This window comes from Sinohyriopsis cumingii, chromosome 13 (genome assembly GCF_028554795.1).
Source record: "Sinohyriopsis cumingii isolate HCF-2022 chromosome 13, ASM2855479v2, whole genome shotgun sequence".
Taxonomy (NCBI): Eukaryota; Metazoa; Mollusca; class Bivalvia; order Unionida; family Unionidae; genus Sinohyriopsis; species Sinohyriopsis cumingii.
This window is the reverse complement of record NC_142973.1, coordinates 63,522,820-63,540,047: the sequence shown is the minus strand read 5'-3', so window position 1 is coordinate 63,540,047 and position 17,228 is coordinate 63,522,820. Positions and strand designations below refer to the sequence as shown.

At 35.9% G+C, this 17,228-nt stretch overlaps 1 protein-coding gene across 6 annotated transcripts in view; it reads right to left on the bottom strand.

The window, feature by feature from the left end:
• Positions 1–1,138: 1,138 nt before the first annotated feature.
• Positions 1,139–17,228, bottom strand: part of LOC149785713 (transcription factor ETV6-like) — a 119,939-nt gene continuing 103,849 nt past the window's right edge. For all 6 annotated transcript variants that reach the window (XM_089979581.1, XM_089979582.1, XM_089979578.1 and 3 more), the window contains 5 exons: positions 14,818–15,003; positions 12,362–12,445; positions 8,505–8,663; positions 5,504–5,747; positions 1,139–4,895 (listed from right to left, as the gene is read on the bottom strand). In XM_089979581.1, coding sequence (XP_089835707.1) covers positions 4,040–4,895; positions 5,504–5,747; positions 8,505–8,663; positions 12,362–12,445; positions 14,818–15,003 — 1,529 coding nt within the window. In that variant the 3' untranslated portion in view covers positions 1,139–4,039. The remainder of the gene's footprint in view (positions 4,896–5,503; positions 5,748–8,504; positions 8,664–12,361; positions 12,446–14,817; positions 15,004–17,228) is intronic.

Genomic DNA, 17,228 nt, shown 5'->3' with positions numbered 1-17,228 from the left:
GATTTTGGCAAAGGCATACAAAGAAAGTGTTTAGGTGCTTCGTTTCGTTCAAAATTCTTATCATCTTTTTAACCGATTTTGGTATTCCCGGCTTCCATCTCATTCCAGCCAAGTGAAATGTAGGCCAACGGAACTTGAAAACCTGTCCATATGCTGTGTGGGAATTTGAATTTAGTAGGAAAAAGTAAGGCCTGAATCAAACAGATAACTTTAATTGTAGAAGAGCGCCGATATGGTCTGCCAAGTGTGTGAGATATTCCTGAAAATTTGACTTGTCGTTCCGATGTTAAACGATATGGAAACACGCTGTACTGCACCGTTATTTGGGCAGTAAGACCTAGACGCCCAAAACATAAATATCAGCGTCGAGGTCTTACATGTAGAACTAGAAGAACGCCAGGCTCGTAATCTATGGGTTGACGGTTCAATACCCGTCCAGGCCAACCTGGATCCACTGCTGTGGTGTGTCATAGGAAAAGGAACTTAACTCCCATTTCCTCGGCAAGGTATTGACAGCAAAATGCATTAAAAGTGCCGTTAAAATCCACAAAACGAACTCGTGTGTTTTAATTGGCATTATTTTAGCTGAAAAGATTATTAAACGCGCGATCAGTTGGTTAATAACCTTGCATCAAATTATTCTTATTATATTTGTATATTCTATCTATTTATTTACTACTGTAAAATTAATTTACTTAATTTGACCTAAATTTCAACTTGTACTCGGGACCCATTGCTATCGACAATGGTCTCATTAACTTTTATCAAACTCGTTAACTTGATATTTTAACCATATCTCTGCTGCTAATAAATTTGTACCACTGGGCAACCTGGTCGCTGCGAAGTTTACACAAAATCATCAATAAATATCTCCCTTGTTGCTACGTAAGATATTGAGCAAACATATACAATTTTATTAATATGTTCATATGTTCTATATATATATATATATATATATATATATATATATATATATATAGAGAGAGAGAGAGAGAGAGAGAGAGAGAGAGAGAGAGAGAGAGAGAGACAGAGAGAGAGAGAGAGACAGACAGACAGACAGACAGACAGGCATATTATTCCGTAAGTGTTACAAGGAGACTTATTATCATGTCATTCATTAAATGAACACATGAAATCATTGTCATTCCTATCGATACAGCATTTTAATTTTCAATTATTTTGTAACATGTGATAAAGAGAAAATCATACAAACCACAGTCAAACACTTTCGAATAAAGATCAAAGACAAGTATCAATCATTCATCCCAAAATATAAGGTACTAGTGCTTAATCATGATGCACAGCACAATAAGCTATTGTAAAATAAAACTCGCACCTGTTTCGGAATTAAAAGATATAGATTTTCGTTAAGTTTCTTTGAAAAGATTTATATTACATCTAAAGAATATCGCAGTTTTTTTTTTATAATGACTACTCTGTGGTAAGGTACAATAAAATTGCAAAACCCTTTAAATTTAATTCAAAATGCGTATATAATAAACTGGATGAAAAATACAAATTTAAAGTAAGAAAAAATGTTGAATATTAAAAAGCTAGATTTGCTCGGCTAACAACAAAAGTTTGATTTAAAATTCGAAAGAGACATGTGCCACATTTATCTTATATGATTTTTTAAAATCATCAATGAATTCTTAAAATAAAAATTAATAAAAGTAGATCTTAAAGCTAAACATGAGTCAAAATAACCAAACCTTTTCTTTGGACAAGTTTAGTAACAAAACACATTTATATAATCTTACAACACAAACATGAATACGATTAATGTATAGGAAAAAAACCCAACTCTTTTTCTAAGCAAATACGCAAATACTTGTATGTTAATCATACAATATATATTATTTTTCTTTTTATATATGAACACAATTTCGCACAAATAAAATATTATCTATATTTGGTCAGACAAAGCCCATCAGAATAATGGAATAATAAGACAGACGTTTCTTTTTCCTTCTTGTGTCAGTGTAGAAAATCAAACGATTAATGTTTACTGCATTTGGGTTGAAATTACAATATTTAAAAAAGAAATGCGTTTGAAAGCATTTGCAGGATGATACAATTAAGTAATATATAATTAATTTGGAGACAAAGATTGATTTGTAAACAAACTGAAATCTGCCTGATAAATCTGTACGGTGTAATATTTCGGTCATATTTTATGCTAGGCCGTGAATGACTGGATTTTCCAAGGAAAATAACTGTGATAATTCACTGGAGGTAAATACGATAAATAATTTACCTGCCGCGTAGATAACAAGATAACCGTGAAATTTTGAAGTTATTCTTAGATGCTTTTGTGGCCAAGTGGTAAATATGGCCGCCACCTGTCAATGACGACACAATTTCAAATCCAAGAAGGCGCGAATTATAATGTATTTTTTCATAATGTGCTATTTTACTTTTGAATTGGGAAGGAGAATTATGTGAGTGTTTATATTTTCTGTGTGAATAATAACAAAATACATCAGAAGATAAACGGTAAACCGCTGACACTGCGCAAGATCCATAAGAAATCTAATCTAACCTGTTGTACAAAACATCTTGCAAAGCCAATACGGAGTGTAAAATAAAATAAAATTTGTTTCCTACTAGTGAATAACGAATACATTTAATCTCTTGAATAAAAACTTAAGTATTTTTACCACTCGATGAAACATATCCGTTATTTGCTCGTCTTAAGCAAATATCATCTATATAAAATACAACAGATGCAGACGTTATCAATAGATCGATTCGCCACTGACTGCATTTGATTTAAAAATGAAACAAGACTAAACTATTTTCCCTGAAAACATAATAACTATTTTTTTAAATGCTTTCATTTAACACTTTTATAGTGTCTTGGGGCATTTGTATCGTATTTTGTATCATACTGAACGTCATGTGTTATATGTATTTTGTATCATACTGGAAGTCATGCGTTATTTGTATTTTTTTGTATTGGACGGTATATGTTTATGAAAAAAATCATTACTTCCCTCGCACATTAGGTCAGAAAATTATGCATCTCTAGCGAGAAAGCATTAAAATAAACACACACACACACACATACACACACACACACATATATATATATATATATATATATATATATATATATATATATATATATATATATATATATATATATATATATATATATATATATATATATATATATTGTACGCATTCTTTTGCATTTGTAAGCTTGGGATGAACAACATAGACAAGCATAATACATTTGTAAGCTCCTGATGACCAAACAAAAACAGACAATTATACTTTGGCATTTGTAAGTTCGAGATGACCAACGAAAAATAGACAAGCATAATTTGGCATTTACGATCAGATGATAATAAAACAATACCGAATAATATATATACCTGACCGCAAAATGTTGAGGCCAATAGGACAGTGAATTTCGTAAAAGCGTTAAAGCAGTAGATTCTCAGCAATTCGTGAGAAATATAATTGGGCCTAACGGTGTTGATGCCGAGTTGTGTATCCTAAAAAAGACGGATGATTGGTTCAATGTCGTATCTTCGATTATAAATTATTAGCGTATCCTCAGTGCCCGATACATACATACTAAACAAATGATGTAACTCAAATGCAAAATGTGTTCCACAATTTTGCTTTGGGCCCTTAAATTACGTGACGCCCATAAAGTTAAAAAAAATAAATGAAAATACTATATAAAAAGCATTACTAAAAATAACTTATAGTGCACAGTCTCCATTATTTGCATATTCATCAGATTCCCAACTAATCACACTGATTACTATATTTAGCGATATCACAAGTCTGCCTTTATATGAACATCGTTTCCACCATTTTGGTGATTCGTTACATATTTTTATATTTAACAAAAATTCAAAAGCCTTCACTAGTAAATAGACCATGGCTTCAGAAAATGAATTTCATACTTCGAGTGAGACAGATTCCTAAACCCACGGCTTTAAAAATATTGGCTTTTGTCAGGCATATTATGCGCATAAGGAATCATGATCTCCAACGTGTCTTGTGGGTCAATTATGCTGCGTCAGCTATATGAAGATTCGCATTTAATTTCCGTTTTTTTCTTACCACTTATAAAGGATTCATGATTATTTCTTATTCGTACATCGCCACAAGTGGTCATTTTCTTTATTGAAAGGTCTTCTGGTTCGCTTTGTACATCACTTGGTGGACTGAGAGATTTCCTATGGTTCAAGTTCATAACACTGTCCACCTCTGAAAGACATCCAAAAGAGTTCGATCTGTAAAAGGGCGGGAAATTTTGCATCTTCGTTTTAGAATGTGCAAAGACATTTTGAGGGAATACATCACTATAGTGGGAAGGAATGTGAGGACTTTTAGCCTTCTCTCTGCTAATTATTGAATGATTGTCCTGGTCCCTTGTAGAAACACCATGTTCGTAGTCCATGTCCTTTTTTATACGCATGAAAGTTTGTGTGTTTGACAGAGGCCGGACGTCCTGACCTAGGAATATCACCTGCGAATTCCTATGACCAAGAGGCACTGAGTGTTGGTCCATACGACTTCCAGAAACGTTTGTCCTCATGACACCCGCTGTGAATGACTGGGGTGTGAACTTAAAATCCTGAGATGAGATAGGTTGAGTACCAGACTCTTCTTTCTTAACATGTAAGGATTTTATGTCGTCCATCAATGGAGGTGATGACTCACTATCATTCATAGCGGTGAAATCTGTGAGATCATCGTCACTGTTGACTGAATGTTCTTCCTTGACAAAATCTATGCTGGGCACATCCTCCTGGGAGGTTGACATAGGAGAGCAATTTTGACCTTCATAAGCAACATCCGGGACTTGAAGTTTACTGTGAGGTTTAGCACCACGTTGTCCTTTCTGAATATTGGATGGAGGCTGAAGAAATCTGAAATTTATGGAACCTTTTGTATGTATTAACCTTAAATTTTGTTCAAAGTAATAAATTTTATAAAAATGTATAACTTTCTACTCTTTGATTTTAATGGTGAAAATGCAGTGTCTCTTGTGTTACAGAATGTTTGGCATAAAACATTGTACCATTTTCTACATTTTCTTAAAACATACTCGTGAACTAGTGTAAAAACTAGGATCATAACGATCAGGAAGGCGATCCGCATTATGTTAGGTCATGTTACTGATTCCTGTAGATATTTTAATCCGATTTTACCTAAACTCAATCTTTGAAATATTCATATTGCACAAGATAATGTTGCTTATGTCATACCGACCGCTTCGGTGGCCTAATGGTTAGAGCGTCCGGCTCGGATGCGGAAGGTCGTGGGTTCGATCCCCAGCCGAGTCATACCAAAGACTTATAAAAATGATGTCAGGATAATGTGACCGGGTGGGACATCATGCTACATGTCTGCGGCATGATGCCCCAGTGCTAGACATCAATATAAACTGCCACACTGCAGACATCGTAGCGATATGACTGAAAAATTGTTAAAGCTACGTGAAAAATCCAAATCACACAACACACCTATGTCATACCTGTAAGTTAGACGTTTGCCAGGAACTTTCTTGATGATGTTCATTCGGTAATAGTAACGCAGCGCACGGGACAGTTTCTCATACGTCATATTGGTGCGATTTTTCTGCTGTCCCCATAGCTCGGCCAAACCAGTCGGATTCACGATCCTGAAGACAAACTCTTCCCTACTGTCCCAACAGACGTACGAACTGTACTTGGTGTTCTGCAGAAGCTGGTAAATAAATTCCCAAAGAAGACGACAGTCTGAAAAATCGGAATTCGAATGCAAGAAAATAGCGAGAAAGTAAGAAACTTTTAATTAAGGCTGCAGCATGTATACATGATTTACAATAACTGAAACAACGTCCTTCCATGGAAACGAATGACGTACCTCGCTCTAGTCCTACAACGTAAGACACATCACCCGATATTTTTGTTCTGGGTGGCGGTGGATCTTACAGCCTAACTAACGGCGCTGTGTAGCGTGTTTTTATGTCGACTAATAGAGTAACTAAAGGTAAATTTTCAAGAATATCACACACATCTGGCAACCAATAACGACGCTTTTCTACAAAGTAAAGTTATAATGTTTTTGTCAGACCTTACTTACCCTGATGTCTTTTTTCTAATGAATTCAAATTCTCACAAAAGAAATGGACATGTTTTTAAGTTTCGTTGGCCTACATTTCAGTTGGCTGGAAAGCGATGAAAGCCGGGAATGCCGAAATCGGGTTAAGTTGAAATGTTATTCTTTAACGAAACGAATAAAAATACATTATGCCTATTGGAACTGAAACCAACGTTTTGTTTCGTTCAAGAAACATATCCTCCACATGAAAATACTTAAACATACTTTGGCATACATCGACTACCGTCGCATTACAACAAATTCAATGTATGTCAACGGAACAAATTCATGGCCAATGGCATTTAAATAACGCATACTTATTGGTTGATATTTCGTACTATTGACCATTAATGTTTGCGAGAGGACATCATGTTATTTTGGAAAGAAACCTCAATATGACTATTCTTTTCTTTGAGATTATTATGGTTTGTTTTTCAGTCCAGACATGCCCAGCTGTAATCAGTAAAAGTATGGTTATATGTCATTTTATATATGCATGCCTTAAACAGCTTGTTGTTGTTGTTGTTGTAGGGTTTAATGCCATTTTTCAGCACACGATAGGCTATGCAAGGTGGAGGAAGATTGCGGGAAAACCCCGGGAAGAACCACCGAACGACGAGAAGCTACTGGCAAGCTTTCTCACCTACCCACATTGGCCGAATCCTAGACTCGAACTCACGCAGACAGAGGTGAGATGGCAGTGAACCGTAACGGAGAGCGCTTTAAACCACTCGGCCACTAAACAATTTGTGAAAGCGGGCAGTACCATCATTAAGTATTACAAGTCCGACTCGTACATTATATTATTTTGGGCCCAAAACAAAACGTTTCCAGTCTGACGACCGTACCTGTTTTTTGATGCCGACCCTAGCACTTTTCCCTCCCCTCCGGATTAAAAGAAAATTAAAAAAAAAACAAATAATTTTCTTTTTAATTCCAAAATTGACTTTCGCATCTAACTGAGCCGGTTTTGCCCAGTACTTGAAGCGTTCAATTCATCATATATACCAATCATTATAATTTGTATGATTTTTTACGAAATTTTCGAACATTGATTTGTGCATCTAACTAATTAACTGTATCAAAACAGCCCTGGAACATAATCTTCAATGTACATATACAGCAAAAAATATGCATAAAGCATCAGTTCCTTTTTCCTTCATCTATTTGTGTCCACATAATTGCGTACATTGTTCCCACATAAAAATCAACGTCTGCTTCTTGTTTACATATTTGGTAGGGGTGGTGGTAGACGCATAAGACAATTATTGTTCAGGAAAACATTTTGTGTGTTGCAATAAGTAATAGCTGAACGCCAATTCATGTATCAACTGTTCCAGAGCTGCATGCCCCCTATATAACATTTCTTCAGTAAAATAGTTAAAACACAAAACGATGCAGCATTAGATCTCACTTATCATTTCCTTCAATAAATTTATTTCATTTATATCAGTACAAAGAAATTCCAAAGTCAACCGCACATCCGTCATTCTGTATACATTATATGCCATTTCCGTGGCCATTTTGCGTTAGGAAATATCAGGGTTGACGAATGACACCAGTCGTAACTTCATGTAAAAGTACGACAGGAGACCATTCAACGATATATCCAAGTAACGGTTGTTGTTGTTATGGAATTTAAAGGCATTTTTCAGCAAATGATAGGCTAAACATGGCGGCCAGGGAAGAACCCGGGAAGAACAACCGACCCACTTGAAGCTACTGGTAAGCTATCTCACGTACCCACACTGGCCGAGCTCGAGACTCTAACCAACGACGACAGAAGTGATATGGCCTTGATCTGTAACGGTGAGCGCTTTAGACCACTCAGCCACCCGGGGCCCCACACACCTAAGTAAATATCGATGATGTTAAAGACCACATCATTCGAGCGGCGCAGTAAGTGATGCTTTTGCCTTAAACGTCAGTGTCTAACAAATGATCGACAGATACAACATTCATGGCATCCCTGTGAAGCAAACTTGACCACTTGCAAAGCTACATTGCAAAATTGACACATAATCTAGAACATACGCTGCGGCTAACATATACAAACATATCCAACAACAACATATGCTATACATATAAATATTTTCAAAATATGTTAAACAGATGTTGTCATTCATAGTGTATGTTATACGTTACAGATAAAAGTTTGTTACCTTCAGACTCGAAAAATATGCAAAATCAAGTTTGTTCAAATGAGCTCTTGATTATATGCATTAAATGTATGTATGTATGTATGTATGTATGTATGTATGTATTTCTACACGTGTCATAAACATAATCTTAGCACGTGTGGCAACTATATGTGGGTGGGTCTTACAGGCTAACTTGCAATTGTTTTTACTATGATATACCTTTTTTATAGTTGCAGACATTTCGATAGTTACCTGAATCTCTAGGACACGGTGAGGATAGTTCTATCATGTTGGCTCCTGTGGGCCTCTCTTGCACTAGGTTTGTCAATTTACCAAATTTTGGAAATCTGTAGAACCGATCATCCAGTTCGTTCTCATGGTGGGCACTACCTCGTGCAACTGAAGAGTTATCTGCAAGAATGTTTGAAGCATAGGAAGACCCATAAACAATTTTGTTTTTAATTGCTAGAATTAATTTGGTGCCAGCGGTGCAAGCTTGTTTGTACACGCAAGAAGGTGAAATACAGCAAACCCCGTATTAAGCTTACACCGATGGACTGACTCATTCTGTCCGTAATGAAAGAGTGTCGGTTAGTTTAAAGGTCAATTATGGGGACAGTCTTTAAAATTACAGTTTTCATGCTTTTTGTATGACGTTATGTATAAAAGGAAAAGGATATAAACATATGATTTAGGCAATCATCGGTTGAAAACAAAAAAGAGCGGGGGGGGGGGGCAGAGACACACAGTCAGAGGACAGACAGACGGAGGAGAAGAGGAATTAAAATAAGTAGTCCCTATAAAAGGGTACAGAGATTTGACCGGCAAACAGATATCTTCAATGTACCAGTAGCTGATAGATTTCTAATGGAGAAATAAGAGGAGGGAATATCAAATACATGGCGAAATATTATGTTTGGAGATACTAGCTTATACTCTAAGGAGGCTGGGTCCTCCCTTGCACCATTTCAATTAACTGCGGCTTATTTCCGAAAAGTTAGTATCGATACATTTGACTAAAAATAGAGATCTGATGTATTATTTTCTCGACTTAGTTTGTTTAAGTTAGAAAATGCGTAGAAATCACGCTTCTGCGTTTGAATGCAAAGTATTTTCGTAATTATTTCCATTAATTCTCCTAATTTTGAAGTCTTTTCACCTTAAGATTTATCAATGAAGATATTGACCATAGTTTTAACATTAGTCAGTTCAGTTTCGAAAATTTCCACAGGATCATTGTTCATTGCATTGTATACTGCATATTCCATGCATCATCATTTCTACTTATTTCCCCTTTAGAACAAGAGAACCACTGCCAAAACGCAGTAAATTTGTAAGGTGTTTGTTGTTGTTGTTGTTGTTGTTGTTTTAGGATTTAACGCCATTTTCTTGCACAAGATAGGCTAGACGGGGCGGCCAGTATTAATGGTGAAAGAAGAACCCGGGAAAACCATGGAAAGAACCACTGATCCACGAGAAAGCTATTCGCAAGCTTCACGTACCCACGCAGAAAGAGGTGAGATGGCAGTGATCCGTAACAGTGAGCGCTTTAGACTACTCGGCTACTCGGGGCCCCAAATTTGTTAGTAAAATGACACCTGGAGAAAACCGTACGCTTTGATAACTACAACACACGCGATTTTAACTGCATTTTCTGCGATCTCATTTTAACAACGACTTTGCTGCAGAATGTGAAGATTTTACCCAAAACGTACGAGGAAAAAGTCAGGCATTCTTTTATTAGTGTTGGAGCCGAGGGCTGACGACATTAAAAAGTAACACGCGACAAACATTATAGCATACTGCTGATGTTTTAATAAAGTATATAGTATGTTTTATTTATTCATTATTTCTTTATTTGGATTTTAATCTGTGATTAAAGGCGGGTCCCAGTCCATGTGCTCATATCCTAATGCACGGCGATGATGGACTAGGGTTTAGAGGACCCAGAATTTAAAATAGTCTTACGGCAGATATATACTCTGAAAAGAATGAGCTGTGATGAGAGTGGCGAGTTCTTTGGTTAAGAAATACGTCATATTAGTGGCAGATAATACAGTCTCTATCTTTGTGTGTGGAGCATACTTTTTTAATGCAAATATTGGCAAACGATGCAGTAGAAATTAAACATTCGGTTTACAACTAACGGTTCACTGAGTGCAGCTGTTTGTCGTAATTGGCAATTGGCAATCTGCTTCATATCGGATCTCCACTGTCTACGTAAAGATCTGATAGCGACCGCTTAGGGGTCGGGGCCCCGAGTGGCCGAGTGGTCTAAAGCGCTCACCGTTCCGGATCACTGCCATCTCACCTCTGTCTGCGTATGTTCGAGTCCAAGGCTCGGCTAACGTGGGTACGTGGGAAAGCCTGCCAGTAGCTTCTCGTGGGTCGGTGGTTCTTTCCTGGGTTTTCCAGGGTTCTTCCTCCACCAGTTATACTGGCCGCCATATATGGCCTATCTTGTGCTGAAAAATGGCGTTAAACCCTACAACAACAACAACAACCGCTTAGGGGTCATGTTGTTGTTGTAACCTATGTTATTACCATAATCGCTAATTTTATCAGCCAATCAGATAAGTCTTAGATCTTCGCATTTCGCAGACTGAGCAATGTGGTTGAAGAGCATCAATGTATGCTGAACGATATGATTCACTTTCAGTTTTTAATGTTGCATTTTCGTTGGCTAATTCAACGGTCACCAGAACGTGAGCCCTAAGCGGTCGCTGTAAGATTTTCTCGTAGGACAGTAGAGGTCTGATTTGTCCGTTAAAATGAGTGTCCGAAGTGTATCATCGTCCACAACAAGGCAATTTTCAGTTTGTGTTGCTTTTTCCTGTTTTTCGCGATGTCCTTACTTTCAATTAATGAATAATGTTAAGAGTATTTTTTTTTTTATAATTTGAGAAAAGCATTTGTCCTTTTCAAAATCTGTGTTTATTGCCCTTGAAATAATGAAAGCAAAGAACTTAATATTTATGATGATATATTCCTTATGATAATATATTCCTTTTTCAGTGTCTTCTCTTGTAAAAACTTTGACATGTGAATACCCACGTGCACTTCTTCCACTGCTTTTAATGTTCTAAATGGGAAAAGTGCGTGTAAATCTTATACATGTTGTTATTTCAAACTAAATCTTTGACTCCCTGTTTCTCTTCCTGCATTTCCCATTTTCTTTTTGTGATCTCACGAAAGTCATTAATAACTTCAAGACTAGCCGTCTTTTGTACTATTCGTTACTTATCCATGCCCGTTTCTAAATAGTTTGCGGTAATGTAATACGTGCGTGTTCAGATATCATATATCATTTCCTGATAGGTATCTACTGATAACAGTTACTTAATTCCAATTTTCAAAATTGCAATGCTAACTTTTCTACATCGTTGTCCTAACACATTTGATCATATGTATCTCGTTAACGTGTCTTGATGTGCGATTTTCCCCATGTGTGTAAATACTTAATTTCTGCCTCATGTTAGGGTGGAAGGTCTCCATTAGCATGTCTGGGCGCGTTTGATTATTGCTGAAGATACATATCATTAAGTATTTGCACTTTGTTCCATGGAGGAGTTTTGAAGTACTCTATTTTATCCGCATGTTCCAACATAGTCATTCAGTAAATACATGCGTGTCTATCGATACTCGTCAATATGTCCTTTATTGATGGACTTGAGAATTGTTTCAATTATATTGCTTACCGCATCAATTATCTAAGTGCGCCTCTGTTCGTCAATAAAAAAATATATGTAAATATCATTCCAGTGCCATGTAATTTACAGTCCCAAAATCTATAAAATGTCATAGAGCTTACTAAGATGTATATTACGAAATTAAATATTTTTATATCCATTTTATTTTCATTTAAATCACGATATAAAATTTTAATATTTGTGTTATCATAAGTGTTTGAAGCATTTTTCGAAAATAGCGATGATTCACCAGAGATTCTTGGTTGCAAAAAAAGTATTTACTGTGCAGCAATAGACAAACTAATTAAACAACGAGGAAAATTCAGTGGGGGAAAACCAGAGTTAATATAACATAAGTGATTATAGTCTATCCTTAAACAGATAGAAGAAAAACTCGTTTTGTGATCTATAGTTTCGTACCTGTTTTTTCTGACATCGAATCTTCTGACGAGAGACTTTCATTGCCGCGGCCGGGACTGGCTGGAGAGGCAATAACGCTTCCTCCTGTAGGGAAAAAGTACATAACGTCAAAAGAAGTAAATCAGTGTTAGAACGCGGAAGTTAGGTGCGTGAATTACAAATATAATGTGTGGTTTTTTCTTCTTCGCCAAACACAAAGTCGACTCCTCGCCAACGCCTAACATATTAACTTGACCGAATGAGGATTGTATTTAAGCTAAATTTAATTTGATATATTCACTTTTATCAACGGTGTAAATCCGTATAGGATGGTACAAATCCATTTCAAGGCGGGTTTTCGTGCAAGTATACAGGAGAATATTGTTACTTTCTTTTGTTAATTGCAAAGGCTTTTGATAGATCGAGACTGTAACAAACCGAGGTTACGTACTAACTGTATTTCCGTCTCCGTTCATATATCTGTTAGATTTAAGTGCATACTTGTTTGATTTTGGGCGACCATTGTTGTGAAGGTTTTTCTCAGGCTGTGTAATCAGCAATTAAAGGTAATGGTGCAAGTGTCATACAGAACAATTTTGGTTGCATGTAATAGTTTCGTAAAAAAATTAACCTCTTTCAATTTGTTAATTTAAGGACTTATTGAAATATGATATGTATAAGTGTCGAGTAATTAGAGTTATGATTAATTCAGTATGCTGGGTGTTTGGGGCCTGTTTTGTACGTGGCGTGAAATACAAATCTTTGACACAGAACTGCGTCTTAATACATATCAGTGCGAAGCAAGAAAAACAAGTCTTAAATGCGAGACTCGTGAATATATACTCCTTAGATTAATTACAGGAAAATTATTTGTGGTTTAGCGCATTTAAGAAAACTTCAATTGACAACCACTGTTGTCATGAGGTCATTGGAAATAGGGTAATAAACTATCTCAATCCACACTCACGCAAGGTTTCAACACAATTTTTCTAGCCAAGTCTTTCGGTGAACTTATACTAGCTAACTTTAGATCCCTGGAGTGGTGCAGTATTATTGTAAGTATACATTCAGTTAATAACCAAATTTGTCGACTGTAATATTGCTGGAAAAGGTTATATATTTTCAACATCCGTATTATACAAGTTTAACAGACTGGGACACTTGTGAATACATTTACTGTTGGATGTATTCTTCGCATTTTTACTCGTAAAGGAACCATCACGGCAGTACCCATCTACATGGATCAGGTGTGATCAAACGTTTTTTGTGTATCATATAAAGTTGGAGTCTTTAGAAAAACGCATGATTTTAATTATAATTCACGCATTTGTTTTGGGTTGATTGTTTGGTTATTTTTCGTAGAACAGGAAAGGTTCGTGCAGCACTTGATAGTTATTCCCGTATGAGGTATTCTTAGATATCGTGTACTATATTTTCAATAGCTATTTGTTGAGGAAAAGTTTTAAGATTTTAGAACATTATCGCATTTGACTTAACTTTTTCGGAATGAATGGAATTTTTTTAAATTAAGTTTTCACAGCACAATAAAACTGACCAATCTTAACTAAAGGGTCGTTGGACAATAAATCACTTGTAGAAATTGTAAATATGTTCTACGTGTCTTTGTTATACCAATAGATACAATATCGTATACGTTTCGCTTAACAACCAACAGGCCAAGAAACTGGAGTCTGAGAGCGACGACGACGGCGCAAGATCGAAGAAAAGTCACAAACTTCTTACGAATAGATTGATACCTGCATTTGGGCAACAGTCATTATTACTAAACGTACTCAAAACCAGAACAGTGCACCAGCTGTAAGATGCCTGCTTGAGAACCAGTTTTCACCCATAAATTAAAACCTGTTCGATCATCGTACGTGAATTATCAGATTTGTCTGATCATCTCATCTGAGAACGACAATCGTTGCTGCATTATTTATTTATTTATTTATTTATTTATTTATTTATTTATTTATTATCTCACGCTGCGTGTGGACATGACCTAGACATATACATATACTGGGGCAAATATATATCACCTTACGTTAATGACACCTACCAAAATATTTCGAGTTTCTTTTGAAGCTGAGTATATTTTCACTTGGATGATACCTATCCAATGCGTATATGAATGTCAAACTACATACAAGTTTGCAAGTACCTCTCATAGCCGGCTGTGCATTCGAATAATTTCAGGATTGGATGGATAAGTACCAAAATCAGACAATTACATTTCTGTACGTCTGTGATTGCATAACAACAAAAATAACAATGCCCAAAATATCCATTGCATATGAAATATTTTGACAAAATACATTTCATACATTTTCCATGTTGCATTCTTCTTTGTTTCTCTTACATAATTTTGACCGTTCATTCGACTTTAAATAAACTAGGTTAAAAAAATAGGAATATATAAATTTATGGTAAAAGTCAAAAGAACTAATTCCAAATATTTTTTTTAAAAACAATACCTTGAGCGCCTGTCATGGGCGAATTGATAATCTCTTGTGGCGCCACCTGCTGGTTGAGTGTCCGAGCTGGTTGAGGCTGAATGGGCTGAGGTTGGATAGGAATGTAAGGCTTTGGTCTAATCTGCGACGAAAATGTCGTCTGTGTGTTGTTATTGGAAATTAGCAAAACACTCGTCGGAATAGAATCTGAAAAAAATTATTGAATGTCGTGCGTAACAATCCCGGATGTTCTTTATTTTGCTGAAAACAACAAGTTATGTACGTGGATTCATGTTTTCAGTTGTTGTCTTTATTTTTCTTTTTTTTTGTATTAATTCATCATGAAATGAACGTATACGCCCTGGTACTAATCACTCGACAATGACAAGAAAGGTGAATGTTCTCATTCTATCGGGCCCTCCACTACCAATGATATTATCGAATATTATCCGTTGCGTCCGGGTAATCCCTCCTGCCATTATGTAGGAAAGTGGCCGATGAAGGTATAGCATTTATCACATTTAAGCCAATTATTTTTATTTTGTTTCAAAAGTTATGAGGTCATTACAACACGTGCTTGGTTGAAAGAATCCATATTCAAGACTTTATATTTTTAATGACATTTCAAAGAACTGATTTCCGGTGCGTTTTGCCTTTTCTGAAAATTTGAGATTCTATTTCTATATTTTGGGGTGGGTTGAAAATCAGACCAGTCAGTAAGCTGGATAGAATCATACAATATGCATACAACGCTGCATGAACAGGAACAAAATATTTTTATTGAACACGTCCTTGTGGACGAGAGTTTGGATTTAATCCCGGCCTCCCCGGATTCTTGTATGGTGCCTCATAACTAGGTGTTCGTTTATGCATTTCGCAAAGAATGTTTTTGTTTTTCGTAAAGATCACGCAAAAGTAGAGCGTGATGTGGTCGAAAAATACCTCTTTCTGATAACCTGTCAAAAGTGGTAAAAATAAATATGTGAGGTTAACTCTATTATTACTATATCGGTTTTCTCCATATGAGACGGAGATGCCAAACGAATGGATCACTTTCTAAATTGTAAAACAGAATATATGCATAATACGTGACGATTGTTTTTTATTCTCAAATTTATCTAGCGATATACGACCTAATGCACAGAGGTTTTCCTTGTAAATAGAAAGGGAAGTTGTTGTTGTTGTTGTGGGGTTTAACGCCATTTTTGCAGCACATGATAGGCTATACATGGCGGCCAGTATTATTGGTGGAGGAAGAACCAGAGAAAACCCTGGAAAGAACCACCGACCCACGAGAAGCTACTGGCAAGCTTTCTCACATACCCACATTGGCTGAATCTTAGACTCGAACCGCCGCAGACAGAGGTGAGATGGCAGTGATCCGTAACGAAGAGCGCTTTAGACCACTCGGCCACTCGGGGCCCCGGAAAGGGAAGTACATTCCAGCCATAGACGTTTAATGAATGTGACTTCTGTCTCGTCATAGGCCATACATTTTCGTTTGTCATTACTTATCCAATATATATATATATATATATATATATATATATATATATATATATATATATATATATATATATATATATATATATATATATATATATATAATGCTATCATAAAAATTAGAGAATTTTTCACTCGTACTCTACGGAGATTCGAACCCAGGTCCGCGGGTAAACGGCACCCATCGCCTTGCCTGCACACACGAGCCCATATTCCCTCACGACTAAGCACACATAACCAAAAAATGATGTTACTCAGTCGGTATTATATATAGAATGAAAAGACAATTAAAACTGTAAACACTCTGCTAATTGCTGAAATGACTCTTCAATTATGGATATGCATTCCAACCCAGGTTTAGGTAACAAGATCGCGGAATGTTTCTGCGTGGTCTAGAGACTATATAAACATTGGTCAAATGTCGAACCAAATTTCCTCTAGCGTATGCCTTTCATATTCGATGCGTTATTCATTTTTATTTGAAATTTAGCAAAATTCACAAAATTACTTCAAGAAGGAAACACAAGAATAATGTACTATTCATGTAGTCAGATATATTGAAATTCTCATCTTCCTTGTAAGAGATTTCCTGTGACACGTAAAATGAAATAAAATAAAAGTATGTAAAAATCTCTTCACATACATTCTGCTGCCTCATTGGTGTCAGTCTATAATAATAACTAATTATTCACTTTACACTTATTTCCTTATGCATAATTGTTTTAGTTTTCAGTTTCCCCGATACACAGTTAACCATGAACTTGCGACATCAATGAAAATACTAGAATATTCTTAAACTCAATTTGCGAACTTTACTTTTATTGCTGTAACATATGTGATATCGAAGCATCCATTGGGTAGATGTCATTCAAATATATATATATATATATATATATATATATATATATATATATATATATATATATATA